Source organism: Pangasianodon hypophthalmus, chromosome 5, assembly GCF_027358585.1.
Source record: "Pangasianodon hypophthalmus isolate fPanHyp1 chromosome 5, fPanHyp1.pri, whole genome shotgun sequence".
NCBI lineage: Eukaryota > Metazoa > Chordata > Actinopteri > Siluriformes > Pangasiidae > Pangasianodon > Pangasianodon hypophthalmus.
Genome location: NC_069714.1, coordinates 31,716,539 through 31,744,065, shown reverse-complemented (window position 1 = coordinate 31,744,065; position 27,527 = coordinate 31,716,539). Strand labels below are relative to the sequence as shown.

Here is a 27,527-nt window from a genome sequence, read left to right as displayed (position 1 = left end):
CGATGTGTACTAGTGTGTGTATGCGCATAAGGAAATAGTTTCATGGCTCATTGAGTGTCCGGAGTGGATGACCGGCCAGTTCAGAAGAAAAGCCACCCCTATTATCTCCTGTGTGTTTTGTCTGGACAATCAAGCGGAGCAGAAATGGACTGATGGACCGATACAGGGAGAAATTACGCAGGAGGGAAGCAGCAAACAATGAGCAGTTTCCCACAGTGGGAGCGAGCTGAGCACAGACACACCACGTCTCCATTATATCCTGAAAAATGCAATATCACTCTCATCTCATGTCATTTCTCATCATCACACTCTTATCTAATGAGAAAGAACCAGCGCTAATGACGAAGGATATTAAATCAGCTGACCGTGGAGCTGAAAAGGTGTGTCCAAGAATCACAATCAAATTAATCACAATCAAAGGAATGTCTTTCTATAAAAGTCCATGTGGTTCTCCAACATATAGAAAGATCTAATCAAATGGCACAAAACATAAACTGTATGTAATTATATATAACTATGTATATCACCTGGATTGATACATTATAGTCTGGATCGACACGCAATACTGCGGATCGATATGTTACAATCTGGATCGATGCGCTATGGCCCTGATTAATATTTATAATCTGGGTTGATATTTATAGTCTGGATTCATACACTGTAGACAGGATGATCAATGTTTACCCTTAAATCTAGTCTTACATTTAATTTTACATTAACATTTAACTCTAACTTTAGCTGTAGCAGTAGCTTTAACCACAGTGCTAACTCTAACAATAGCTCTAATCATATTAGAATAACTGAGGTGCAGCAACAATACATGAATCCCTGACATCTCACAAAAACCCACCAACAGGGACATGGCAAGGAATAGCATGCGCTGGTACATTCCTAATCCCACCCCAGTGTGTGTGTGTGTGTGTGTGTGTGTGTGTGTGTGTGTGTGTGTGTGTATGTGTATGTGTATGTGTGTGTGTGTGTGTGTGTGTGTCCTGCGTTGGTTTTTATGGCTTATGAGGACTTTTGACCTGATTACGTACCGACACTACGGGGACATTTGGAATTATGAGGACAGGGACAGTGTCCCCATAATTCCTCTAATATATCTATATATATCTAAGTAAGAGAAGCTAAAATTCAAAGTTTCGGTCGAAGTCCACTTACACCACATACCCCTGAAACTGACTTTACACAGTGTTAACTCGGAATTTAATATAGCGCCCCCTTTAGTCTGGTCTTGGTATTGCACCAACTTACACACTCACACAAAATTTGAGCCTTCTGATTGGCTACCGCTGACTCGCCTAATTCGCGCTCTGATTGGCTGCGGCCGATGTCATTCATGTCACGTGTCTCGGTTTGTGGGCGGAGTTTCTCTATGTGCAGCGCGTCATCATGCGGAACTCATAATACGTCAATCTTTAAAAAACAGGTATGAGAATTAACTTTATACACTTTATTAAATGTACTTTATATGATTATATTGCAAAATGCACGTTTACTTTAGTTTATACATATTCAGATTAAAAAATAAAAGATTATGCTCATGAGAATGGGGTACATGTTTAGTCTAATGAGTATATCTTAAAAATCCTGCTAGTTACCATAATAATCACAGAATTCTCTACTTTAAAAACTTGGCAAATGTATTTTTAATGAATGAGTTTAAGTGTAGGTTATGGTTTATGTGAATTTGGTTTAATTAATATAAACGGGAAATATCGGTAAATTAGCATGGTAGCGTTGCTAATGATATTTAATGCTAATGTGCGACATCGCTGATCTTTAAATCATCTCTTCCGGAACACAGTGCGGGTGTATGGTTTGTAGCTCAAATGGTTTCGAGTGGCCTGCGTTAGCTGAACACAAGCAACAACCGGTAAACAACAAACAGCATGGAGACTGGAGAAGTGTTTATTTCGGTGTTATTTTATTAATCCCGGAGCGAACTCTATTAACTGTTAGTTAGCTGCAGTTGCTTAGTTTGGCTGCACCACTTCCTGTTAGCTCGCGCCGCTGTAGTGCGTGTCGGGCGCGCGCGTCGGGGGCGCGCGATTTAACACTAACATTTTATCATGCTGCAGCTGCGGGTTTTACTCTCTCTGACCCCTGACAGTCTCTACACGCCTCGTAAATAAGCTAGTTCGCACCTTTAAATAACTATATATATTTATTATATATATGTTTATTATATATTTATATATAGTATATAAATGAGAGTGGTGTGGTTTGTTTATCAGCTGTGTGTGCTGGTGCTGCGGTGACGTCACAGCAGAGTAACAGCACATCCCTCAGCATCACTGATGGAGCCCTCGGTAGGCTCACAGGAAATTTACATTGCTTTACATTTATATAACAATAACCTATATACAGGCCAAAGTGTTTTAAGGCTTCAAACTTAAGTATAAACTAAATGAACTAAAGTACTAAGGATGAGTTGTGCGTGGACACACAGCGTCCGGTGTACAGACTGTGTGAGATGAAGCTGAGGAGGAGGAGGAGAGACAATCCCAAACAGGAGGCTGAATATTTCACATCTGCTGCCAAAGACAAGGAGGGATTTGATGTGAAATATATAAATTCATTTATAGGTAAGTCTTAATATGTCATTCTTTGTTATTTTTTTTGTTTAAAAAATTATTATTCTTATTTAGGAGCATCAGGATGTTAGAGAACACTGCAGATGTGCTGCTCAGTTTGAATAAACACTGGACTAACAGGTGTTGTGCTTTCTCATACAGGACGTGGAGTATTCAGTTGTGTTCATTTTGATAAGGGAGATTTTCTTTTGGAGTACAGAGGACAACTCATAAACAAAGCTGAATGTGAACGACGACAGAAGTTATATCACGATGCCATGAAAGCATTCATGTATGAATTCCGTTTCAATGGAAGACTCTTATGGTATGTATAACATTGCATTGTTCTTCATATAATGTTTTCTGTAAGATCATGCTAATGCATAAAGTTTTGAAAAGGTCTTCTGTGCAGCCACAAGATGTTATGTGTTGTCTTATATCATGCTTCAGTGTCGATGCTTCCAGAGAAGATGGTTCCCTTGGGAGACTTGTCAATGATGACCACATCAGCCCAAACAGCAAAATGAAAATAATCACTGTAGAGGGAAAGCCTCATCTGTGTTTATTTGTGACTAGGAGCATCGACCCTGGAGAAGAAATCACATACGATTATGGCAATTCTGAGTTGCCTTGGAGAAATAAGGTATTAAAGATTGAACTATTCAGTGTTATTGGGCCACGCTTAAACATGCCGGTGCAAACATAACTTACAAATCATTACATGCTACAATCATCTAATTATATTCCCAATATTTTACACTGTCCTAACAAATCTTCACAGATTGTAGCTGAAGAACACCAACTGCCACCAGAGGAAAACAGCACTATGGCATTGAGTGAGGCCAGGAGGGTGAAAGACAATCAGTCTCTGTCACAGCACCAGGTATCCTGTAGTCAGTGAAAGAATTGGAAGATGGCTAACATGGTCTGCTGAAACCAAGCAGTACTCCAGTTTTAATACATGCCTTTCGTCTTGCTCTTTAACCTGTTCTGTAGGCTGTTTCTGAGGCAGACCCCTTTACCCCTGTGACCGAAGATACCCAGGCAGCCATCAACCAAACAGAACAGGTCATTTACAGAAATATATAATGAATTAAAACCTGTTGATTTTACATATACAATTCTATACTCAATTTACAAGCTTGAATAATAAGTATTGAAAATTTGGTTTTATTAATAATAAATGTTTTATGATGTCTGTTTTTAGAATATAGCTGGAGCCGTCACTGAGGTTACATCAGAGCTGACGTCTGTGATGGACAAGTTGGAGACTGATGTTCCGGGTGGAGAGACAGAAAAGGTAAACTATAGAAATCATGTTTTGATTAATGATCCCCCTATCAGCTTGTGTGTGGCACAGCACTGGTTTATCAGTACACTGGGTATTAATGGGACCTTGTAGACATGTGATAGTAAATGCACATCAGCAGCTGTGTGTAAAGCGTCTGACAGAAACCTGGTCTCGAGGGACTTCACTTTGTGAAGCTATATAATGAACACCATATACTTTATCTTAAATTGGCATTTAACAGATGTATAGTTACTGACTAGAGTTCATTCCTTTTACTATGTGCAGTGTGTTATATTCTCATCCCTCAGTAGTAGGGGACCATTATAGGAGCAGCACTGAGTATATATGTGGTCTACCGTGAGTACAGCAGTGACACACACGTTACAGTGTGTGGGGTGCAGTTATGAGTTAATCAGCTACAGCACTGTTTTTACGGGCATCATTATCACTGATGGATGTCCATTATATGGGTATAAATAGTATACCATATATACAGTGCACTTCCCTAATATACTGTATATACAGTGCACATATGAACACTTCCCAGAGCCCTGACCTAAACCCTATAGAGCATTTGAGAGATGCAATGATGGAAGACTGCTGATGCGCTACTGTGGATGAACTGAAAATTTGTTGATTGAAACTCGTTGGAAACTTCCAGCACAACTGTTACAGAAAATCGCTGATTCCAAATTCTTCTTGGGAATACTGTGTGTGTAACAAGTGTGAAATGAGAAAAATGTTTTATGATGTCTGTTTTTAGAATATAGCTGGAGCCGTCACTGAGGTTACATCAGAGCTGACGTCTGTGATGGACAAGTTGGAGACTGATGTTCCAGGAGGAGAGACAGAAAAGGTAAATTGTAGAAATCATCATCTGATTAATTATCTCCCTAATTGTTCTGTGCAGTTTGCGGAGTTTGAGGGAGTTTTTAATCACAGTACACTGTCTGTTTAAAGTCACTGGGACTGGTGCACTGTAATAGTGAAGTGTGTCTGTGAGCTGCTCCTCGCACTGGAAACATTTCTTGAGCACAGAGATAGAAGTGTCTGCAGTTGTAGGCACTATATTAAGAATGTAGTTAGTGTGTGTATGTGATGTGTATGGCTGAGACCTGTTTTATGAGAACACTGTGTCTAATGAGAACCTTTAGGAACTATGCTATAAGGATCCTCTACCAGAGGAATATTAGTGTGTGTCAGTGTGTTTGACTAGTACATGGTATATGAGGACAGTATTGATTTATATGATGACTCTGTGTTCATCAGCTTGTGTGTGGCACAGCACTGGTTTATCAGTACACTGGGTATTAAAGGGACCTTGTAGACATGTGATAGTAAATGCACATCAGCAGCTGTGTGTAAAGCGTCTGACAGAAACCTGGTCTCGAGGGACTTCACTTTGTGAAGCTATATCATGAACACCATATACATTATTAGTTATTTATCTGCCTCTTCAGAGTCACTGGGAGTGGTGCACTGTAAATGTGTATTGATCTGACTTGGGTGCTGGTTTATCATCATAGAAATCTCTTGTTATTTTTGTTTTTAGAATACAGCTGGAACCATTACTGAGGTTACAACAGTGCCGACGACTATAAAGGACAAGATGGAGCCTGAGGTTCCAAGAAAGGAGACAGAAAAGGTAATTTTGAGATCATCTTCTGATTAATTATGTCCAAAAGGATAGCCATTGCCTGCTAATGTCACTAAACTGGTTAGAAAGACACTATAGCTGCCCTGCCTGTCTGATGTTTGGAATGAGAATGGAGTTTTTTTGATGTCTTCAATTTTTTTTGGATACACTTCCTGTATATCAAATAGTCATAAAGTCGAGTGCGAGAGTAAAGTGTGCCTGATACATGCATGCAGAGAGCTGTTGGAGGTCAGACATGTCAGAAAATGTAACTGGACATAGTATAGTGTGAGTGTCAAGGAACTGGTGCATAGCACATTTGTTGTAGACTACTGTTGCCTATTTAATGGTGTAGTTTGCATGGAAAACACCATTAGTTAAAGCTAATGCATGTTTGAACCAAAATAGGTTTAAAAATTGTATTGCCCTTTTGGATCTTGAATGTGACACTAACTTTTGTACCCACCACCCACTCGGTGTAACATTTTAATTCATGAAAATGGTGTTTGGTGTTTGCCAGAAAATACTCCTAGCCTGGTTAATCTGTAACCTTAACATTTTGTTGTCTAATATTTCAGATTACCATTGTGAAGGAGCAATCTGGGCCTGAGGAAAAAGATACAATAGCACCAAGTGAGAAAACAGAAAAAGTAAGTTTGCTGGATAGACATTATTTCTGGCTTATGATATTTCTATGGAATACATCATCAATAATTTCCTTCATTATTTGTATAATTTATTTCATGTTGCATAATTTCAAATATCTACTGTATGTGTAATGACCAAAGCCATTCATACACTATGTCGAATATCACATTAGTGAGCAACATGTTCTGCTATCAAAACCTATATTTATCAGTTATTTTGATCATTTTTGATTTGTTTTAAAAACATACATTTTGCTTTTTTTGTCACCATTGCCTCATACTTAAACACATCCAGAATTAAAATGAAGACGTGTGAAAGAGAATGCTGATGCAGTATCTAGAATATCCAGATACTTGTTAGTATTTTGTCACCTCAGCTTTTGTTATATAAAGTCAAGAGTAAAACCTCTAACAGGCATGCTCTTTTTGTCTGTATTTGTATTTGAGTTGTGAAAATGCCCAAAGTGCACATCATCTAACATCAAATAAATGGATTTTGCTTTCCATGTTATTCCTCCACTAGAGTTACTTTTAGACAAATATTTTTGGTTGTGATGTCAAATGAGTTTTATTAATTCTATTCACAGAATTGTAAACATGAAATGGTCTTCACAACTGTTTCGAGCATGAACAAATGTGCAGCATGTGTTGGACCTGTAGCATCACTCAAATGGATTGGTCTGAGATGCAAAGGTCAGTAATGTACTTTACAGTATTTAAGATGGCAGTTAATTTATAACTGGTATGGTTTGTCCAATTGGCCCATTGTTTCCAGACAGTGGTCCTGGTCTCATAAATTCATAAGGTTTGAAAATTATTAATAAAATTCTAAGCTTCATCTTTTTATATTGAGTTAAGGCAACAGTTGTGGTGTTTTTAGTTTTATGTGTATTGAAGTCTTACATTCTTACTTATTTACTTCTCTCTCTTTTGCAGTCTGCAATTGTTTTTGGCACAAGTCCTGCTTTGTAAAACTTATTAAGAATGAGTCACTATCATGGGTGAGTGCATTTATAATTCATTATATAAATTTTAGTCATTTGCAAGTGCAATTTCTAGTGATCGTTTGTTTTCTGGTACTAGAGAGTAAGTACTGGTGAGGATGAATCACTAGATGAAGAATATGTGCCACAGTCAGAGTCAGACAGTGAATCTGAGAGTTCAGTAGAGTTACAAGGAGAATGCCCCTTGAATATGGAGAAACGAAAGGCTATTTATTCCCAGATTGCCAAGTTGAATCCTGAAGGTGCAAGCAAGGGAAACGTGTGTGTTAAGGCCAGAGAAGAAGTTGGTTTACTTTATGAGGAGCAGTTGACTGATGTAGACTACGACAATGAAGCGAGCTATACACAAACCTCAGATAATCTTTCAAGCAAAGTTCAGGGTAAGCAAGTGTCTGAGACCTACAGAACGTCAAAAGTTGCAGTTTTAGGCAGTGCATCAGACAGTTTAATGCTGCCAACAACAGTCACTGGAACATCTGCAAGCCAGCAACTGTTGGAAGTAAGAGAGGGAGCTGGTGGAAGTGATTTACATGGAGATGTTGAGGAATCATTAATGGCAGAGGGCAAAGCTAAAGTGGATGAAGCTGAGGAGTGTCTTCAGTCATCTGTAATTTCTTGTACTGAAAATAAGAAAAACTACTGATGGATTAGAAATTACAAAAGTCATTGCGTACTACAGAGGCAACGTCATCTTCTTTCATTGCACTTAAAAGCTTCCAAACCCCAGGAGATATCTGGTGTGGGAATGTAGACTCTGCCATGGCTGCCAAACCCAAAACCCTGACCCTACCGTGGTGTTCATTTAGTTCTCCTGGCTAAACTGATGGAAGTGAATCTGAGAATGGCACTGAAAGTGAGAATATGAATGTGTCTATGAGTGCACCAGTGCAGATTGGTAGGTTTTTCTAACATATTGATGTGTTACATGCCCAATTGTTTTGGTCATGATCAGTCCACACTGTTTGTGTGCTGAATAATGTGGTAATCTCTTCTTACAGGGATGCAGAAGGATCACCCACCAAAAGAAGCCAAAGCTGGATGTTCTGGTTGTATTTTCCAAGTTATATATGTGGTTTTGACTTTTATTTTAGTCATATAACTCATAATTATCATTTTTGTTTTACCTATTTTTAATTTGAAACAAAAGTATATGTCATCATATCTCCCAGTCTTTATGGTTGTATGATGTGCATATTTATATACTTGTTTGTTTAGTCTCAAACACAGATGCTTTGCCCATGTCCCATAGAGCACCTGCTGTTTTATGTGCAATAAGCTGGCTATAAGGTTCACAATTTTAAACATCACAATCTAATTGATTCTTTTGATACGTGTTGTATACACCAATCAGACATAACAACCAGTGAAAGGTGAAGTGAATAACATTGATTATTTCTCTACGATGGCATTTGTTGAGGGTTGGGATATATTGGTATAACAGTCAGTTCTCTGTGTTGATGTGTTAGAAGCAGGAAAAATGGGCAAGGGATGCTACATAAAGGTTCCTCTGAAAGTAACGGAACAGCAAGCTCAATTAGTCTGTTTTTGCTATACACTGAAGACGTTTGGGTTTGAGGTCAAAAGATGAATATGAGATGATGGTTTAGAATTTCAGCTTTCATTTCCTGATTTTTATATCTGTGTTACACAGCTTAAAACATGGCACCTTTTGGTATAGGCACAAATTCTCTTAAAGTAAATTAAACAGCACTTAATATTTGGTTCATATCCCTTACTTGCAATAACTGTATCAAGCCAGCATACATACATCCCATATACATCGCTCAAAACAAGAGTAGCTGTTCATAGCTACTAATTCTTTAAACAATCAATTTAACAGGATACACCTGGGCAACAAGAAACACCAGTCACATGTTCCAACATACTTCATCACTTGAAAATAAAATGTTTCAAAAATCTATATGTAAATATCAGGAAAAAAAGCTAAAATTCTGAGCTATCGTTTTATATTCGTCATTTGATCTTAAACCCAGATGTCTAGGTATAGGAAAAACAATATAATTGAACTTGCTTTTCAGAGGGGACTGTATTTAACAGAGTTAAAAATTATGTTAACAGTTAACAGTTATGTTTTTTAAGTGCTCAGTTGTAGTATCCCTAACCTGAGTTGCTTAATGTTCTGTAATTGTTGTATAGAAGGACTTGTTCTGTTAAGTCACAGGTGACCCGGTAAATCACCATGTGGTCATGTTTGTGTTTGTGTTAAGTCGAGTACCAATAAAACATGCCTGTCCTTCTAATACAGTGTAAAGTCTTTTTTTGTGTATTGTTAAACTGATGTCCCGATAAAGCGGTGTGACCTTATAAGTACCAATTCTGTCGGAGGCGGGAGCTTCTCAGACGGTCCTTATATGCAACCATAATGTCAGGTCTTGTGTTTAAGAGTTTAATTTTGCGTAGAAGAAATCTGAAGTGAAATTTGTCTTGCTAAAAAAAAACCAAATTTTTTGATGTTTACGGCATTGCTGTAGCACAAAGGGAAAGGTGGGTCCCCTTAAACCACGTTTCAACTGGTTTGGCCGGCAAAGTCCTCGTAAGACTTAAAAACCAGTATGTGTGTGTGTGTGTGTGTGTGTGTGTGTGTGTCGGGGGGAATGCAGCTGTTTGCTTTAGCCTAAGCCTGTAATTGTAAATGTGCTGCTACTGGTTAAAGCATCTGAGGGGGTTTTCAGTGCAGATGAAACAGACTTATGCTGCAGGTAATCGAGCATGGATAAGGTGTGTGTGTGTGTGCGTGTGTGTGTGTGTGTGTGTGTGAACAAACCCTTCCTGATCATTTACACACTGCCACAAGTCTCTGTGCTTTAGATTAAACAAACGTGGAGCACAAAACCACAGTAGCGACCATCACACCAAGTGTTTAATGTCCGTGAAATCTGAGCATCAAAGTCAGATCAAAAAATGTGTGTGTGTGTATATGTGTGTGTGTGTGTGTGTGTGTGTGTGTATAAAGAAGCGCTCATCTTTGAAACATCACTTTAACACACAGTGAAAAGAACAGAAAGCTGATCCACCTCCCACACACTCAAACACCAAAGCCTGCTGATTCATGCACACTACATGCTCAGTGTGTGTGTGTATATGTGTGTGTGTGTGACAGCTTAGTACTAAGTGAGCGTATACTCTGCGTTAGTTACATATATAACCTCAGACACACCCCCATTTCCATATATAACCTCAGACACTCCCCCATTTCCATATATAACATCAGACACACCCCCATTTCCATATATAACAGCAGACACGCTCCCATTTCCATATATAACCTCAGACACACCCCCATTTCCATATATAACCTCAGACACACACCCATTTCCATATATAACCTCAGACACACCCCCATTTCCATATATAACCTCAGACACACCCCCATTTCCATATATAACCTCAGACACTCCCCCATTTCCATATATAACATCAGACACGCCCCCATTTCCATATATAACCTCAGACACACCCCCATTTCCATATATAACCTCAGACACACCCCCATTTCCATATATAACCTCAGACACTCCCCCATTTCCATATATAACCTCAGACACTCCCCCATTTCCATATATAACATCAGACACACCCCCATTTCCATATATAACATCAGACACACTCACATTTCCATATATAACCTCAGACACTCCCCCATTTCCATATATAACATCAGACACTCCCCCATTTCCATATATAACCTCAGACACTCCCCCATTTCCATATATAACATCAGACACACTCACATTTCCATATATAACCTCAGACACTCCCCCATTTCCATATATAACCTCAGACACTCCCCCATTTCCATATATAACCTCAGACACTCCCCCATTTCCATATATAACATCAGACACACCCCCATTTCCATATATAAAATCAGACACACCCCCATTTCCATATATAACATCAGACACGCCCACATTTCCATATATAACCTCAGACACACCCCCATTTCCATATAAAACCTCAGACACACCCCCATTTCTATATATATAAAACCTCAGACACACCCCCATTTCCATATATAACCTCAGACACACCCCCATTTCTATATATTTAAATTTTTACATTTATATTTATGGCATTTGGCAGACGCCCTTATCCAGAGTGACTTACAATTATCTCATACAACTTATCTTATACAACTAAGCAGTTGAGGGTTAAGGGCCTTGCTCAAGGGCCCAGCATATATATATATATATAAATGCAGACACACGCAGCCCCTTTCCATATATAAAACCTCAGACATGCCCTTATTTTCATATATAACCTCAGACACTCCCCCATTTCCATATATAACATCAGACACACCCCCATTTCCATATATAACATCAGACACACCCCCATTTCCATATATAACCTCAGACACTCCCCCATTTCCATATATAACCTCAGACACTCCCCCATTTTCATATAAAACCTCAGACACACCCCCATTTTCATATAAAACCTCAGACACACCCCCATTTCTATATATATATAATTTCCATATATAACATCAGACACACCCCCATTTCCATATATAACATCAGACACGCCCACATTTCCATATATAACCTCAGACACACCCCCATTTTCATATAAAACCTCAGACACACCCCCATTTCTATATATATAAAACCTCAGACACACCCCCATTTCCATATATAACCTCAGACACTCCCCCATTTCTATATATTTAAATTTTTACATTTATATTTATGGCATTTGGCAGACGCCCTTATCCAGAGTGACTTACAATTATCTCATACAACTTATCTTATACAACTAAGCAGTTGAGGGTTAAGGGCCTTGCTCAAGGGCCCAGCATATATATATATATATAACTGCAGACACACGCAGCCCCTTTCCATATATAAAACCTCAGACATGCCCCCATTTCCATATAAAACCTCAGACACTCCCCCATTTCCATATACAACCTCAGACATGCCCTTATTTTCATATATAACCTTGGACATGCCCCCATTTCAATATAACAACTCACATACGTCCACATTTCTATATATAGCCTCAGACATGCCCTTATTTCCATATGTAACCTCACACACCCCAACATTTGTATGTATGGTGTCAGACACACCCACATTTCCTTACATGACCTTAGACATGCCCATATATCCATATAAAACCTCAACCACAGCCACATTTGTGTATATCATGTCAGACATGGCCACAGTTAAATATAAGACCTCACATGCACGCACATTTGCATGTACATTGGATATAAAAATTCCACAAAACATCTGGTAATATTACAGGATTTTTTGTGATGTAAAAAATGAAACTAAGATGAATTGTGTCAGATCTTTTTTTCCACCTTTAATATGATATAGCATCCAAAAACATTCAAGTGAAAACAAATAGAACCATTTTAGGGAAAAAAGAAGAATGTATAATAACCTGATTGAAGTGTGCACAGCCATTTATAATGGGTCATGTGACTCAGAGTTAACAAGTGGAGGCTGGTGGTTATTACAACAGGGGAAGCACAATTGTCTATTATGCACATTGCATATTACACATTTAACATGATTAATAAGTTTATATTAATGCACTCATTCTAACACATGATCACTTCTATAGTAACAGTTCATTCACAGGGACTTGTACTGCAGATCCACATAAGACTAATAATAAACACAGGCAATCAATTTTACTGCACCAAGACGGCTAAAATGACCTTTTTTTGCTCCCTGACTTTTGAATTAAAATCCTGGGTGTTGGTCTGACTCTTGTTTAATTTTCGTTCTCTCCTTACAATGCTTTATATGTACAGTTCTGTGCAAAAGTCTTAGGCACATGCAAAGAAATGCTGTAGAGCAAAGATGCCTTTAAAGATAATAAAATTAAATGTTTCTACATTAAAAAATACTATAAAGAGCAGTAAACAGTAATAAATGAAACAAAATCAATATTTTATGTGACGACCTTTTGCTTTAAATAAATAAAGCAGTATCTGAGGTGCAGTGTGTGCAGTTTTATAAGGAAATGAGCTGGAAGTGTTACTGAGCATCTTGCAGAAGCAGCCACAGTTCTTCTGGAGACTTTGACTGTCGACTCGCTTCTTATTTCTGCAGCGAAACCCAGCAGCCTTCATTCTGTTTTTATCTGAAAAGTGTCTCTTATGGAATCTGCTGCTTTCTTTACTGACATACAAACATTTTTCTGTAACGTTTCATTTTGTGCTGGAAAACTAATGTTTGGAATCTAAAATGTTTTTGTACTGAATCAGTAATGTAGAAGTCAGAAAATAAACATCTATAACAAAGTTTGTACTATAAAAAAAGGTGCCAAGACTTTTGCACAGTTCTGTATATGCTGATATGTTTATGTTTGAGATATCATTGTTCAGTATTGTTTCACTGATTGTTAGGTGGTTATGAGGTTCCGTCCCTTTGAGAGATCTACCACTCAAGATGTGTGTCCAGAGGTGGGACATCTGAAGTGCGCACTGTCCAATAAATGTCAAGATGTTTATTTTTCTGTGCAAAACTCACCCACCCCAAACTCCCAGTCACTACCTTTCACTATGTTTGGTGCAAAAACAAGACATCTTATCACCCAAAGAACACCATACCCACAATGAAGCATGGTGGTGGCAGCATCATTCTATGTAGCTGCTTCTCTTCAGCTGGGACCGGGACTCTAGTCAAGACAGAGGGAATCATTGATATCTCCAAATATCTATTTTGGCAAAACAAAAAACCCTGGAGGCCTCTGTTAGACAGCTGAAGATGAAGAAAAATTTCACCTTCTAGCACTATAACGACCCAAAGCACAAATCCAAGTCAACAAAGGAACGGCTTCAGAAGAAGAAGATCAATGTTTTGGAATGTCCCAGTTAGAGCTCAGATCTAAATCCTACTGAAAACCTGTGGAATGACATGGAGAGAGCTGTGCACAGGAGATCTCTTCACAGTCTGATAGATCTGGAGCATTTTGCAAGGAAGAGTGGAATAAAATTGTCAAATCAAACTTTTTTCCCTTTTTATTTATTTTTCACTTGAATTTTGTTAGTTGCTATATCACATTAAAGGTATAAAAAGACATATATATTTCCACACACACAGTTACACACCTGTCGTCCTACGCGGTTGTTGTGCAGTCTCATCCGGGCGTGGATGTCTCTGTAGGTCTCCCTCGAATCCAGGAAGTCTTTAGAGAACTTCTCCCCGAACTCCACATTGGGACTGCATCCCCCCCACTCCCACTCCTCCATGGCTCCGCCCCCTCTGGTCCCCCCATGGTCCTCCACGACACCCCCTCGCTCCTCCATCACTCCGTGCACCATGCCTTTGCCGCGGTGGATGGCCTCCAGCTGCAGTCGGTTCAGTTTCTGACGGAAGACTTCTTCATTTCCACGCCGCTTCTCATCACAGCCACATGCCTTCAGTTTCCCCAATGAGCAGGCGTTAGAGACGGAGTGTAACACGCCTGCTGCGGCGATAGCGTATGCAAACGCACTCTCCCTGAACCCTGACGTACACACAGAGAAAATACACATTAACACAATCAGCACTTTTGCAGTCTAGGGATTTAAACTCACAACCTTCTCATCTCTTCACTGCTGTGAGTTCTGGCTTGTGATTGGTCAGAAGGTGGTGATTAATTTTCTAGAACAGCAGCTCTGACAGTAGTGTTTATAGGGTTATATTAATGTGCTCACTCTAATACGTTATCGTTTCTATAGTAACAGCTCATTCACAGGGACTCATACAGCAGGATTAAAACGTGTGTAATCATTGACGTGGTGAAGTTTTCTGTAAGGGGAAATGTGTTTTTTTAACTTTTATGGAAGGAGTCTCCAGTGTCAGCGCTTTGTAATAGTTAGAGGTAAAGCTGTAACTTTAAGTTTTCCGACATCTTCAGGACAGAGGAGTTTAAGCTTCTTTGCGGTTTCTCAGTAACATGACAAGCTGCGATTATTGCTTATCTTATTAACTTTAAGAGAGAGAATAAAGAGAGGCTGGTGAGGGAACGAGTGTTTATAGCTGCAATAACGTAAGTGACAACAGGAACATGTTTCGTTGTTTAAAGTGAGCTGGGATATTTTTTTACATCATTAAAGTTATTAATCTGATATCTTTACGCATGCTGTTGTGTTTAAAATGGTTTTTAACTTTAATTTCCACACGTATTTGTAAACACAGTATCAGTGGAAAACAAACGGCACCACATTCGAACTTTACGGCTTTCACGTTTAATTAAAGACATTCCTCCAGACGCGGTAGTGAAACATTACAGCACTGAGTTACTGAACATGCCTTTCTTTTCTTCTCTTTCTTTTACAGGGCATACAGAAAGAGAGACAGATGGAGAGAGAGAGACAGGTGACCACAGGGGATCGGGAGCAGCTAATGGTCTCAAACAATAATAAACGTAGAGCTCATAAAAGCCGCTTGCCTCCCTAAATCACTTTCAAGGGCAGATGGAGAATTAAAGAAGGACATGAAAGAGTGACTTAGGGCTAAATAGGCTACAGTTCCTCAGGCCTGCTGGAATCAAAGGCTTTTAACAAGGGAAAGAGGGAACGAGCCGCCGCCGCACGTAAAACACTTATTTTTGAACTTGGGGAATGAGAAACACTCGGCTAGATGTGAGGCTAATGTGTGTTTAAGTGACATAAGGCTGGTAGGTTGGTGTTCCTCATTCTCCAGCATTCATCAGGTCTTTAAAGCAAGAGTTTAGCAAAAAAAGACATGTTCTATGCTAGTTTAGCATTCTACATTAGCAGCACTGTTTTGAGCATCCAGATTTCATAATTAATACACTGAATTCATTGGGCAGCATTTTAACTGAAAAGGAACATTAAAATGTCTTGCACTTTGTGTATTTACAGCAAGTTCACTGCATGGCATACAGTAGCAAGGTAAGATTAAATAGCTAGCTAGATATCTGGGAGCTAGCTAGCTATCTACAGTACATAATCTGTATGTGTGAGGCCCCTGACGTCAGGAGGGCCCCCTACTGGCAACAAGCAGTCAGCTGAATAAACAAATAAACTAAATCAATGCCTTCTTTCTTTTGATTTTTTTTTAACACCAATGAGACACTGTAACGCATTAGCTAGCTAACCAGGGCTTGTGAAAACAGTCATGACAAGCTTGTATCCCAGACAATGAATGAAAAGAAGTCCAGTACAGAAAGCTTGCCAATTTCATTGCAGCAACAATAAATGAAAATGTGCTGGACAGAACTATGAGCTCATCAGATGGCTCAAATCGTTAGCCCTATTGTTTTCCCCAAGACTTCACAGTTACAGCAATTAATGCTAGATGAGGTAGTAAGCAAAACTAACTTTACTATTCTTTCTGATGTTCTGCCACTGAAAATGAAATTGTCAATAAAGGATTTAGATTTTCCTCAGAATGATTTTCCTCAGCGATTTTTATGGTCAACTGGCGAGTTTGTTCACTGAGCAGCGATTCAGTTCTGCTTCTGTGCTCTTAGTAGTGCCAGTGAATTAGTATTTTGCCAATGAATCAATAAGCAGAGCACACTGTGCATATATACAGGTGTGAATTAGCAGAGGTGCTAAAAAGAAGCACAGCTGCTGATGCTGCTGCTCAGGAATTGCATTAAATTTAAACATCTTTGTTTGGGGCCTCAGGAAATGCCAAATCCACCCCTGCCAGCACAAATAAGGCTGTTAGTTATAGTTATAAAACAAGTGATTTACGTTTTGACAGTTATGACTGACAGCCATGTTGTTAAAACAGTATTGAAACTCTGGTCCGGTGAACAGAGTTATGGGATTGCCTAAAATACAGGCTCTCAATCCCGGTTCTGGAGAACCCCGTCCTACACGTTAGTGTTTTCCCTGCTCTAACACACCACTCAGGAAGGTGAGTGTGCTGTGATGAACCACATGTGCTGTGAGGAGGTACTCTGGGAACAGGGTTGGGAACCTGTGGCCTACACCGACGACACTCACGATGCAGCCCTCAAATATGGCCAAAGGAAAGCACTTTCCAAATGGAACCTTATGTTGCAAAACCATAAATACAACGATGAGTCACTTTTTATTTGGTTTAAATGGTAGCCATGGTTTTCAAACCTTTAATGCAACAGAATTATGGACTTGCATACACTGAAGTCACATGCAACTCGAATGTGCTTGAATTTTGCCAAAACGGGACATTTTGTTACAAATGCTTTGCAAAAATGTAGGAAACAACATAACAATTACAGTCAGGCTGTAAGCTTCCCTTACTTTTAGCCTCAGTTACAGTGCAAATCTAATGAAGCAGCCCTCACATGCTGAACATGTCGTGGCTGATCGAGTGCATTTCCTGTAACCCTTGTGCACACAATCGTGTGTGTTGCCTTGCAGAAGGTGCCGGAGTGCTGGGCCTCAGTCTCGGCTCGCTGTCAGTCAGAAAGCACGCTGCATGCAGATTGGGACTTGTCCTATTCAGTAGTGGCTTTTCGCCTCCGTGTCCTGTTTTGTCTGTGTTTAACTAGTGACTAATGAATGTAATAGCTACAAGGTGCGAAGCCGCCAGCCTGTGGAATGCGCTGCATTCAGAAGAGTGCGTGTTCAACCACGTGCGCCCTCAGGGAGGGGATTTGGTATGAAATACTTGAACGATATTCAGTTATCATTTCAAACCTATTGACCCAACACACACACACACACACACACATGCACAAAGAGAAGGAAAATCCCACACGCACATGGATTCACACATGATCTTTTCCGTGCCGTGATTCCGCAGGGGCCAGAGGACGGATAGCACTTTAGACCAGGACACTAAGGAGGACATGGAAATGCTGTTTTCGGCTCCCTCCAGAGCTGAACAGCAAATCAATCAACCGAATAATTTAGAGTGCGAGACATGGCCACTGCACTGATGGCACAGGAAGTGGGAAAATGAATTAAAGTTTGAAGGAAAATGTCACTCTAGGTTACGGTGAACCAACTAAACGGGTTTATGCTGTCGCCCTCTGAGAGTTGGGAAAGTGCTGAGAGCAAATTCACATCACAGCACACACACACACACACACACACACACACACGCACACCCAGATGCACAGTGCTGATACACTACTTCTTTCCTGGCCCAAGAACATCAGTTGTATTAAGGCTCCATCCAAACTGCTAGGATTCTGGTGTTAGTTTGTGCATCTTTAAGCTACCTTGTAAATCTTCTCTGCACACATTAGCTAGCTATGTTAGCTGCTAAATTTGTCTGTTGCAGGGGATGACTTGATTCCAGAGACTATGTATCTATACAGCTGTGGCTTCAGTAGTATGCACTTAGTAACCTATCTAGCTAGTGTTCTACAGTACACTAGGATATGCATGAGTATTCACTTTTATTAACTGACCAGTAAGAAAAAATAAAGTAGTCAACTAGTCAAGAAGAAACTGTTTCAGAACATTGCTTTTTTTGTTGTTGTTTTATTTGTGTGGCAAAGAATGAGTCAGACCGCACTTCACTTAACTACACACAAATTACAAACGACATTTTCCAGCGTCAGTGCATCTTTACGCGGCACAGTTAACGATGAAATATAAATCAACTGGAGCTATAAATGTGCAAAATAATTCATCTGTGTATCATATTACACTATTTAAAGACATCCCAGGTCTTAAAAAGCAGTCATGTGGATGAGCTGGCTGCTGAGCTGAAATCATTGATTCTGAAACGGAGAGCGCAGCATGGAAGCTCGTGTCCATCAACATCGCCCTCTTTATAGCCCAATGAGTCAGACTTCCTTGGACAGAGGATGTGAGGTCTACACGAGCATTTGGGAGGTTTTTCCCGCCACGTTCAATTCTGGCCCCGGTAGCATCGGAAAACGAGTCTGGATTTGAGCTGGCATTCTGATCTGACTCTGAACCAGCTGCGTGGGGTTTGATAGTGATGCGCAACCCGCGGCTCTGAAAGCACTCAGCGCTGGATGGAATTCATTGCCACAGTGCATGGATTTTATTTATTTATATTTTATTTAGCTTTAAAAGACAAAAAAATAACTGTGGGAGCAGGTGGGAGTGGGATTAAAAAAGAGTCTTACACACACCTCTACAGTTAATGTGATAAAAGTGATAATCCCATTCATTAAAATTGGCTTCATCTAATCTGTACTTTTTCACACTAACAATATATATTTATCTGCTTTCTTTAGCTTTCTTTGTCCTTAACAGTGGCCACTAATGAATGTGTTATTCTCTTAATCTATGGAAAAATACTGTATATGTATTGGCAAGATACATTTTATTTTTACTTTTAATTAATCAAGCCATTCTCTTGCACATTATATATTGATACTGTGGTATAAAACTCATTGCTTTAAACATTGCTATCTTTTTGAGGTCATCAGCTCGTATGTCCGTTATTAGACTGACCTGTCTGTCATGACTCGGCCCTCCTCTGTTCATAATCCTAATTAAATCTGACATCTTACACACGACCACAACAATCGTCTTTTCTACATCTTCAGAGGACACAATAAAAGCTTTCTCTCACACGTCTGGCCATGACATCTTATTCACTTTTCTTTTAAACATCTGTGACACTGGAGACTTTCGTGAGGAGCAGGATGGCGAGGCAGTGACCACATTAATCATCATACAGTGGGTGAGCTCATGTCTAGCAGCAGTAAGTCAAAGTGACTGGACTTGTAAACTTGAAGACGTTTCTCCACTCGGATCAGGTTCCTCATTGGTTTCCCAACAGGCCGAGTGAATGAGTCAGGCGGGTCACTTTCACAACATCGCAACACTGACTATACAGTAAGAAGAACCTTAGATGAGTGGAGAACAGAAGGTCAGGACTGGTGATATCTCAGCAGTTAGAGTACTATTCAGATAGGATCAGTTTTCTAGACACGTGTGTTGAGTAGTGTTCCTGGTGGACGTCTATAATAATTCTGATCAATTTAATGCGTACTACACACAACTCTTTTTGATATAAACAAATTGTTTACATCTTTATTATAAGCACTTGTTGTACAGGGTGTAGCTGACCATTGTTAGGTCACATGACCATGACTATAAGCATCACTTCTCTGACATGTCCTTAAAAAAGTCTATATTTTAATGTTCTGCATTTTAAAATCATTTTCATTTTGGTTTTCAATAGAAAAGAGTGATTGCTTCCAGGAGTGTCTTTATACCGAAGAAAAAGTGTAAAACCTCTTTTCCCACAGGATATACTGCAATCTTTACCAACATGTCAGTTCAGATGTGATCTGTATCACCTGGAGTTATTTTTACTCATTACTTTATAGAAGGTAAAATATGTTGTAATCTTTCCAGAGGTGTGTATACACAGTGTGTAAAAAAACAAGCATTACTGACACGATGGATTCAGATAAGACTAAAATCCCAGAGATACTCTGGAAATAATTACATTAACTAATCCTGTCTAAATAGGGCTTAAGCTTGTAAGTTTTAATCCCAAACACAACGTTGCGTCAGGTCACGACCCCCTCAGGTCTTCCCAGACTTGATTCCATATCTCACCTCGGCTGAAGACGATGCTCTCGTAAGGAATCTTGTTTCGTGTCTCGAGGCTTGAGCAATTCCAGCGATGCCCCCTGAACTGGTGCTGGCACTCGTGGATGGCGATCTGGATGCCCTGGATGGCTGAGGCCGTGACGTCCGGGTTTCTCATGCACATGTCCATCTGCTTCTTCGTCAGGCCCGGGAGTGTTAGACACACTGTGTTGGCATTGAGGATGGGCTCGATGTGCTTGGACAGCCCAATGATCGCGTTCGAATCTGCCCTGGAAGAGAAATGCGGGAGAGTGATTCATGAAACGGCCTTTCAGGATTGAGTATTCAGCAAAAAAGTGACAACTATGGAAAAAGAGATCTCCTTAATATCGCGATAGTTTGTTCTCTGTGGCTACGAGATCAAATCTTTCTTCTTACACGTTTTCTCTTGAGTTCCACACTGTTCGCTCTTATCCTATCTTCACGCTGCTGAGCTACACAGTGAGAGGTGATCGTTCATTTTCTGTGTTTGTGTATGGCGCTTTAAAGAAGCGACAAATCCGAATGACTGACTCACTTTAATTCCTACCTGCAGTTAGTTCCTTTTACTATTCGACACGCAAAAAAACGTATAAGTGTGGTTTCATCTTTTCCTGTCATGTACAATCTCTCATTAAATGTGTATAGAGACATTACAAAGAAAAATAAAGCTTGGAAGGAAGTAGCTTGGTGCTGTTATGGATTAACACTGTTTCCTATAGGATTATTTGAATATAATTAAAATGATACCAAATTGTTTATTTGACATTTTACACACTCTATTGATTTCCATAAAACAGAGCCTAAAGGCCCAGATGATTTTGTTCAGAATTATCACATGATCATCGCAACAGGAACTAGCTTCAGCCTGCAAGATAATGTGTGATTTGTCAGATTGCGTTGATTAATTTTCTGGAACAGCAGCTCTGACAGTACTGCAGGTTTATATTAATGCGCTCATTCAAATACGTTATCATTTGTATAGTAACAGCTCGTTCACAGGGACTTGTGCAGTGAAACCTGTGTAATCACTGATATGGTGAAGTTTTCTGTAAGGAGACATTTCTGTAACATTTATGGAAGGAGTCTCCAGTGTCAGGGCTTTGTAACAGACAGAGATAAAGCTGTAACTTTAAGTTTTCTAACATCTTCACGACAGAGGAGTTTATGCTTTAATGTCAAGAGAGAGAAAAAGAGAGATGGTGAGGGAACGACTGTTTATAGCTGCTATAGTGTAAATGAGAACAGGAACTACAGTATACAGAACTTTACTTTAAACGGATAAAAAGTAAATGTTGTTCATTAATAAATAAAAATGTATATCATTGGCAAATGGCTGTGATATAAGAGGAATGAAACAATAAAACTTTGCATTGGGCCGTATCATACCCTGCAGCGTGGATTCGTTTCCTCCACCCTCAGCGTTTTATTCCTTATTTAACTCAGATTAACTCAGACTCTAGTTAGGAAATGGAGTTTTAATAAAAAAAATAATAATCTGATTCAGGAATGATTAGCGAGCTAAAACAGTTTATAAACCAATCACAGCTCATTATGTTTAAAAGAATCCAGTATATAGTATGACATTAAAGGTGGAAGCCAATGGAGAGCACATTTTATTCTGTGCTTCATTAGCTCATATAACTCAGCCTCTGGGAAATAATAGATAACAGATAACAGAATCTGGTGATTACACCTGGTGATGAGCTGCTGATATAATCTGCTACTGATGTGTAATGTACAAAACTTCAAGAAGATCTGAGCCATAAATTTTATCCTCCTGGTCAACACTAATTTTCAAAAACAAGTCACAAGTTCACAGCCTAATTTCCATTGTGACTGAGCAGCATTTCTATTTTATATTACTCTTTTATTTATTCTGTCCATTCCGGCGATGCTGATGAAGGTGCAGGAGCGCTAACACAGATCTCAGTAAGTCACTGTGACTGAGTCTCGTCTCTTACTGCAGCTGTCAGTCAGCTGCAGACCAGCGACTCCGTAGCGTGTTCTCAGTGAGATCGTTTATCTGTTGGCGTGTGCTTGTGTTTAACGCCTGGCCACAACACGCAGCGCTCACATCGCCCAGGAGCTTTGAAGTAGAGTTTAATCTTTGAAGCAGTAATTCCAGTAATTCCACGATTTATTACATTAGGCCATGTTTATGGTTTCAGAGCATGCACCTGACATCTGAAGGTAATTTCCTACAGCCTTAATTTCTCTCTACTGTGTGACTTTTAGCATAACTCATAACCAGAACAGGAACCACTGAGAACACCACAAGAAAATATACACAGATTATCTGAAAGATCCTGTCTTAGATATCGCTTAGGAGTTATTTTAAACTGTCACAGAGAAAAAAAACACGACTGCAAATCCAATCCCAGCTGATACAGTTTAGCAATGAAAAAAGATTTTTTTTACAGTAAGGGAAAGAAAGAAAGAAAGAAAGAGAGAGAGAGAGAAAGACAGAAAGAGAGAGCCAGAGAGAATAGATAGAGACAGATAGAGAAAGAGAGAGACACACCAGACGCTGATGCTGTAGAGATTTAAGAAGAAAGCATCTGATTGGTCTAAAGGTATTGACTGAAAGTTCTGGAGCTGCTGTTTATAGTGAATTTAAAATGAAGCAGTGAAATGAATAAAGATGCTAAACCTCTGCAGTGTGCTGCTTTATAACTCAAACCCCTGCATCTTCCAGCTCATTACTGACCTGTGAAGCCAGTCGTGAGTTTTATCGTTACACCACTGATCTCTATTACATCAGAGGAGACGCGTCTTAATCAGAGACATGGCTTATCTGGAGGAGGGAATATTTTCAGGATAAAATGATGAATGGAGGTAAAGTTTCTCTGTAAGCGTAGCGGATGAGTGCTAGGTCAGATTATCCTTCACACCTTGGACACGTTTTCTTTACAGCAGAGCATCGAATTAACACAAACACTGACTTTATTTTATTCATTCAACAAATCAACATAGAAAATTTCAACTTTTATAAAATCTTCTGCATCCTGCACACACTTTATGATTCCATCACCTGGATTAATGCTGCATGGATTAAATTGTGCTCGAGTGACTGTCAGAGCAGGAAAATGTAAAATAACAGGATGCGCTGGATCAAGTGCTATTCTACGTGCTGATGAATAATGAGAGTGGAAGCCATTTTGTTAAATGACTTCAGTGATTAATGTGATAATTATCACTAGGATTATTCATGCAGCTGTCACGTATTACAGCACACGCTGCACGTCTTAGGCTTCAGCACGAGCAGCGCTGCTCCCGGGTTTAAGTTACTGTTTATGTGGCCGTGTGGGGTTTGTGGGGTTTCAGTTCATGCCTTGTCACAGGTTGAGCTTCCTAATGTGTCCTAATTCTTCTCACTTGTTTTGTGTTGGTTCTGGATTAGTTTGTGTATTTAAGCCCTTGTGTTTCAGTGTTTCAGTGTGAAGTCTCGCACAGTTACTCTCCGTTTCTAAACCTTGTTTCTTGCCCAGTTGTCCTACTTCGTGCTCGTGTTTGTTTTGACCCAAGCTTGTCTTTCCAGTGTGGAATATGGATTATGCCAGTTTGTCTCTGCCTGCCTGTGTTTTAACTCCTGCTGCAGACTTTGATTAGGAATACTGGACATGCCCTAATATACACAATGTTCTTCCACACACTGTTATTTAAAGAACCACATAAAACCCGGAAGCGGTGGTGTTCGCAGCGGCATTCGCACTGACAGCCAGGACACACTTTAACAGCTGAAGTGTTCACTGAGAAGGGGAATACACAACATACTGGAGATGTTAGATTTAATTCAACACTGTCCATTTTCTCGTTTATATATCATCATATCAGTCTTTTTATTTTTCATTTTATGTTACATTGTATTATATTTTACAGCAAAGAAAAACACACACTACTTCCTTCTTCAGTCTGCATTTTCTATCCCTGATTATTTTGGGTTTAAAGGTGTTTGTGTTTAAAGGTAGTGGTATAGACACTAATAAAAAGCTGCATTAAGCAGCTGCGTAACCCAACTCCGAAGATGAGCAACTTTCCCCACATAAATATTGATTATAGACAAACTTTTGGACTTTTAAGGCTTTTTAAAATCTCACCTCAGGACGTCAGTGCAAATCAAATCAAATCATCCTAAATCATAGAAATGATGGATACAGACTCTGATGTGGCACTAAGAATCTCTCAGGCAGGATCTAAATAAATTCAAAATGTCTTCATTCTTAGAAAATAAAAACAAACCACTAACCTGAGGTTTAAGTGTACGCGTATCAGTGGAGGAGTCCATCATGTTTCACTGTACTGTACACTTCATTTTTATTTATCCTAGGCATTTAAAACTCTTTTAATGAGTACAGCTGTAACCCTGAGCATCCAGCAAATAATACTGTGAGACACTGTGATGACAGAAATCATTCTGTAACATGTCAGGTTTTTTTTCTGGCTGTACGGAGAAATAATAATAACGATGAGTAATGAGTGAGGTCACACATGCACATTATGCCAATGTTAAGTGATATGCAAATAAGTGAGAATGTGCAGGAGAAGAAATGCCTCTGGTGAGGCGTTAGGGAAATGAGGGCCTGATAAACCTGAATCAGGAGCAGCACGACCAGAAACATCTGCCACTCAGTTCTCAGCTGTCAATCATCTCAATTTCTATCATTTACTCTTCAAAGCGTGGTGAAGAAAAGGTGTTCAAAAGCAGAGTGCTTTATCTCTAAGACAAAAAAAAACAGTCTGGATTTTTCTGCATTTGATCTGCTTAAATGTTAACCAGATACTCATTTGACTTTTAGATAAATAAATAAATAAATAAATAAATAAAGCATTCCCTTATCACAAAGTGTGCACATGTTCATGCAGTGTGTTTTTGTAACCCGAACATTAGAGGAAATGACATTTTTCCTCTTCGCTGATGAGCTTCTTCTGAAGAGATCTTCTCAGAGTAAAGTGACTAAACCTGTTCCAGCATCTCAACCTGCACTTAAAGTTAATTGCGCGTTTATTTGGGACTTGTTTTCATTCGGCTCTGATAATAAGTGTGTTATTATACAGAGCAGCAGATGTCACGCTGTGAAAGATTGACTGCTTCTCTTTTTCTCTTTCACTTTGTATTTTATTTCTATTTCTATCTATATCTATATGTGAAGTGGGAATAGGAAGGATTAAAATAATGAATAAGGAACAAAAATTAAAAAGCACTCGATCTTCTGAAACAACACTTTTATGTAGCAGAAAATAGTTTGCGAGAACGGATAGAGTGAGGGAGAGGAGAGAAAAGGAGAAGCAGAAAAGACAAAGAGATGAAGAGATAGGGAAAATAGAAAAATAAACAAATAAATGAAGAGGTGAAGAATCTCAGAGTAGAGAGGAGGAGGAGAAGAAGAAGAAGAAGAAGAAGAAGAAGAAGAGAATATGTGAAGATGAAGAGATAGGAGAGAAAAAGACAGAGAAGAAAGATAGAATGAGAGAACATCAGAAAGATACGATGAAGAGGAGAATAAAGACAAAAAGATTAAGAGAAGAAGAAGAAGAAGAGAGTAGGAAAAGAATAAAATAAAGGAGAATAGAAAAACAGAAAATGAATAAATGAAGAGGAGAAGCAGAATGAGAAAAGTGAGAAGGTGTAAGAGAAGAATAAAGACAGAAAAAGAAGAAGAAGAAGAAGAGAAAAAACAGAATGAGAAGGTCTGAGAGGAGAAGGAAGATGAAGAGTTTAAGAGAGGAAGAAGATAATATGAGGAGGTGAAGAAGAGCTCAAGCAAAATGAAAGAGAATAGTAGAACAGACAACAAATAAATGAGATCAAGAGAAGAAAAAGAAAAGATGTAGAGAGAAAAGGAAAATAAAAATAAAAATAGAAAAACAAAATGAGGAGGAGGAGAAGAGCAAGAAGGTGAAGAGGAGAATAGAGGAAATGAAGGAAGAAAGGAGGAGAATAAAAATGAAGCAAATGAAAAAATAGACCAAACTAAATGAGGAGAAGAAGAAAAAAGAAAGAGCAGACATAGAGACAAAATGAGAAGAATAAAAGCTAAAGGAAGAAGAGGAGAAGAAGAGCTTACCTGTGCAGGAGAAAGGAGAGAAGGTGGAAGAGGAGGAAGAGTCTCATCCTGAAGTTTTCCATCCAAAAATATACTCATATGAACTGAAGCGTAATACAGCAGAAACCCGTCCTGTGGAGCGTCCCAGCAGAGTTCCTGTTCCAGCTCCTCTCAGATAAGATCAGGAGATGTTCCTCAGACGAGGTTCTTCTGTGAGATCGGAGTGTTGGAGAACTCCAGTCCTGTTCCTGCGTGAGATCAGACCTGCTGGAGGAGAAGAAGAAGCGGCGGCTCGCTGTCTTTCATTGCTTTAAAAACTTTCCTCCAGGTGAGTTCCTTTTGCACCTTTATGGTGTGTGTGTGTGTGTGTGTGTGTGTGTGTGTGTGTGGTGAGCAGCTGGAGCAGAATCTGTTCAGGATAACTCTCAGAGTGTGTGTGTGAGTGTGTGTGTGTGCGTTTGTGTGTCTGCTGAGCAGCTGGAGCAGAATCTGAGCAGGAAAACTCTCAGTGTGTGTGTGTGTGTGTGTGTGTGCGCGTGCGTGTGTGTGTGGAGTGTACTATGAACCTCGTGCTTGTGTTGTCGCATTCTGAGCCTCGTGTAGCGCGCGCAGCTTCTCCAGCCCACAGCGTCATCACACACACACACACACACACACACACAAAAACACGCCCCCACGCGCACACACACTGGAAATGCGGGCAGCAACACGCACAGAGAAGAGAGGGAAAAACCCCTGCGGAGGAGGTGTGTGTGTGTGTGTGTGTGTGTGCGTGAGTGTGTATGTGTGTGAGTGTGGGTGTATGTGTGTGAGTGTGGGTGTGTG

At 39.5% G+C, this 27,527-nt stretch overlaps 2 protein-coding genes across 6 annotated transcripts in view; one reads left to right on the top strand and one right to left on the bottom strand.

The window, feature by feature from the left end:
* wnt10a (wingless-type MMTV integration site family, member 10a) overlaps nt 1-27,276 on the bottom strand; it is a 36,384-nt gene extending 9,108 nt beyond the window's left edge. Inside the window, exons 1-3 of the mRNA XM_026947337.3 lie at nt 26,724-27,276; nt 20,644-20,906; nt 14,251-14,648 (exon numbers count right to left, since the gene is read on the bottom strand). Coding sequence (XP_026803138.3) covers nt 14,251-14,648; nt 20,644-20,906; nt 26,724-26,785 — 723 coding nt within the window. The 5' untranslated portion in view covers nt 26,786-27,276. The remainder of the gene's footprint in view (nt 1-14,250; nt 14,649-20,643; nt 20,907-26,723) is intronic.
* Nucleotides 1,004-9,778, top strand: LOC128318419 (histone-lysine N-methyltransferase SETD5-like). Of its 5 annotated transcripts, XR_008301813.1 has the most exons (14): nt 1,004-1,432; nt 2,456-2,591; nt 2,742-2,904; nt 3,030-3,222; nt 3,361-3,462; nt 3,576-3,647; nt 3,787-3,879; nt 4,634-4,726; nt 5,423-5,515; nt 6,085-6,156; nt 6,741-6,846; nt 7,090-7,154; nt 7,871-8,052; nt 8,156-9,777. XR_008301813.1 is itself a non-coding variant. In XM_053234437.1 (13 exons), exons 1-13 carry the CDS (start codon nt 1,334-1,336, stop codon nt 7,961-7,963), a joined length of 1,380 nt encoding a protein of 459 aa, XP_053090412.1. In that variant the 5' UTR covers nt 1,004-1,333; the 3' UTR covers nt 7,964-9,777. The 5 variants fall into 5 exon arrangements, 4 of the variants coding, with proteins under 4 accessions (XP_053090412.1, XP_053090413.1, XP_053090411.1 ...); XM_053234437.1 differs by having other exon boundaries at nt 7,871-9,777; XM_053234438.1 differs by lacking the exon at nt 7,871-8,052 and having other exon boundaries at nt 8,156-9,776.
* Nucleotides 27,277-27,527: the final 251 nt, after the last annotated feature.

What these genes read in the sequence shown, in the direction of transcription:
- LOC128318419 (XM_053234436.1), top strand. Translation starts at nt 1,334, where the DNA reads ATGTCATTCATGTCACGTGTCTCGGTTTGTGGGCGGAGTTTCTCTATG. An exon ending in AGTTGCCTTGGAGAAATAAG is followed by an intron (nt 3,223 to 3,360) that starts GTATTAAAGATT and finishes AAATCTTCACAG; the next exon opens with ATTGTAGCTGAAGAACACCA. An exon ending in AGTCTCTGTCACAGCACCAG is followed by an intron (nt 3,463 to 3,575) that starts GTATCCTGTAGT and finishes CCTGTTCTGTAG; the next exon opens with GCTGTTTCTGAGGCAGACCC.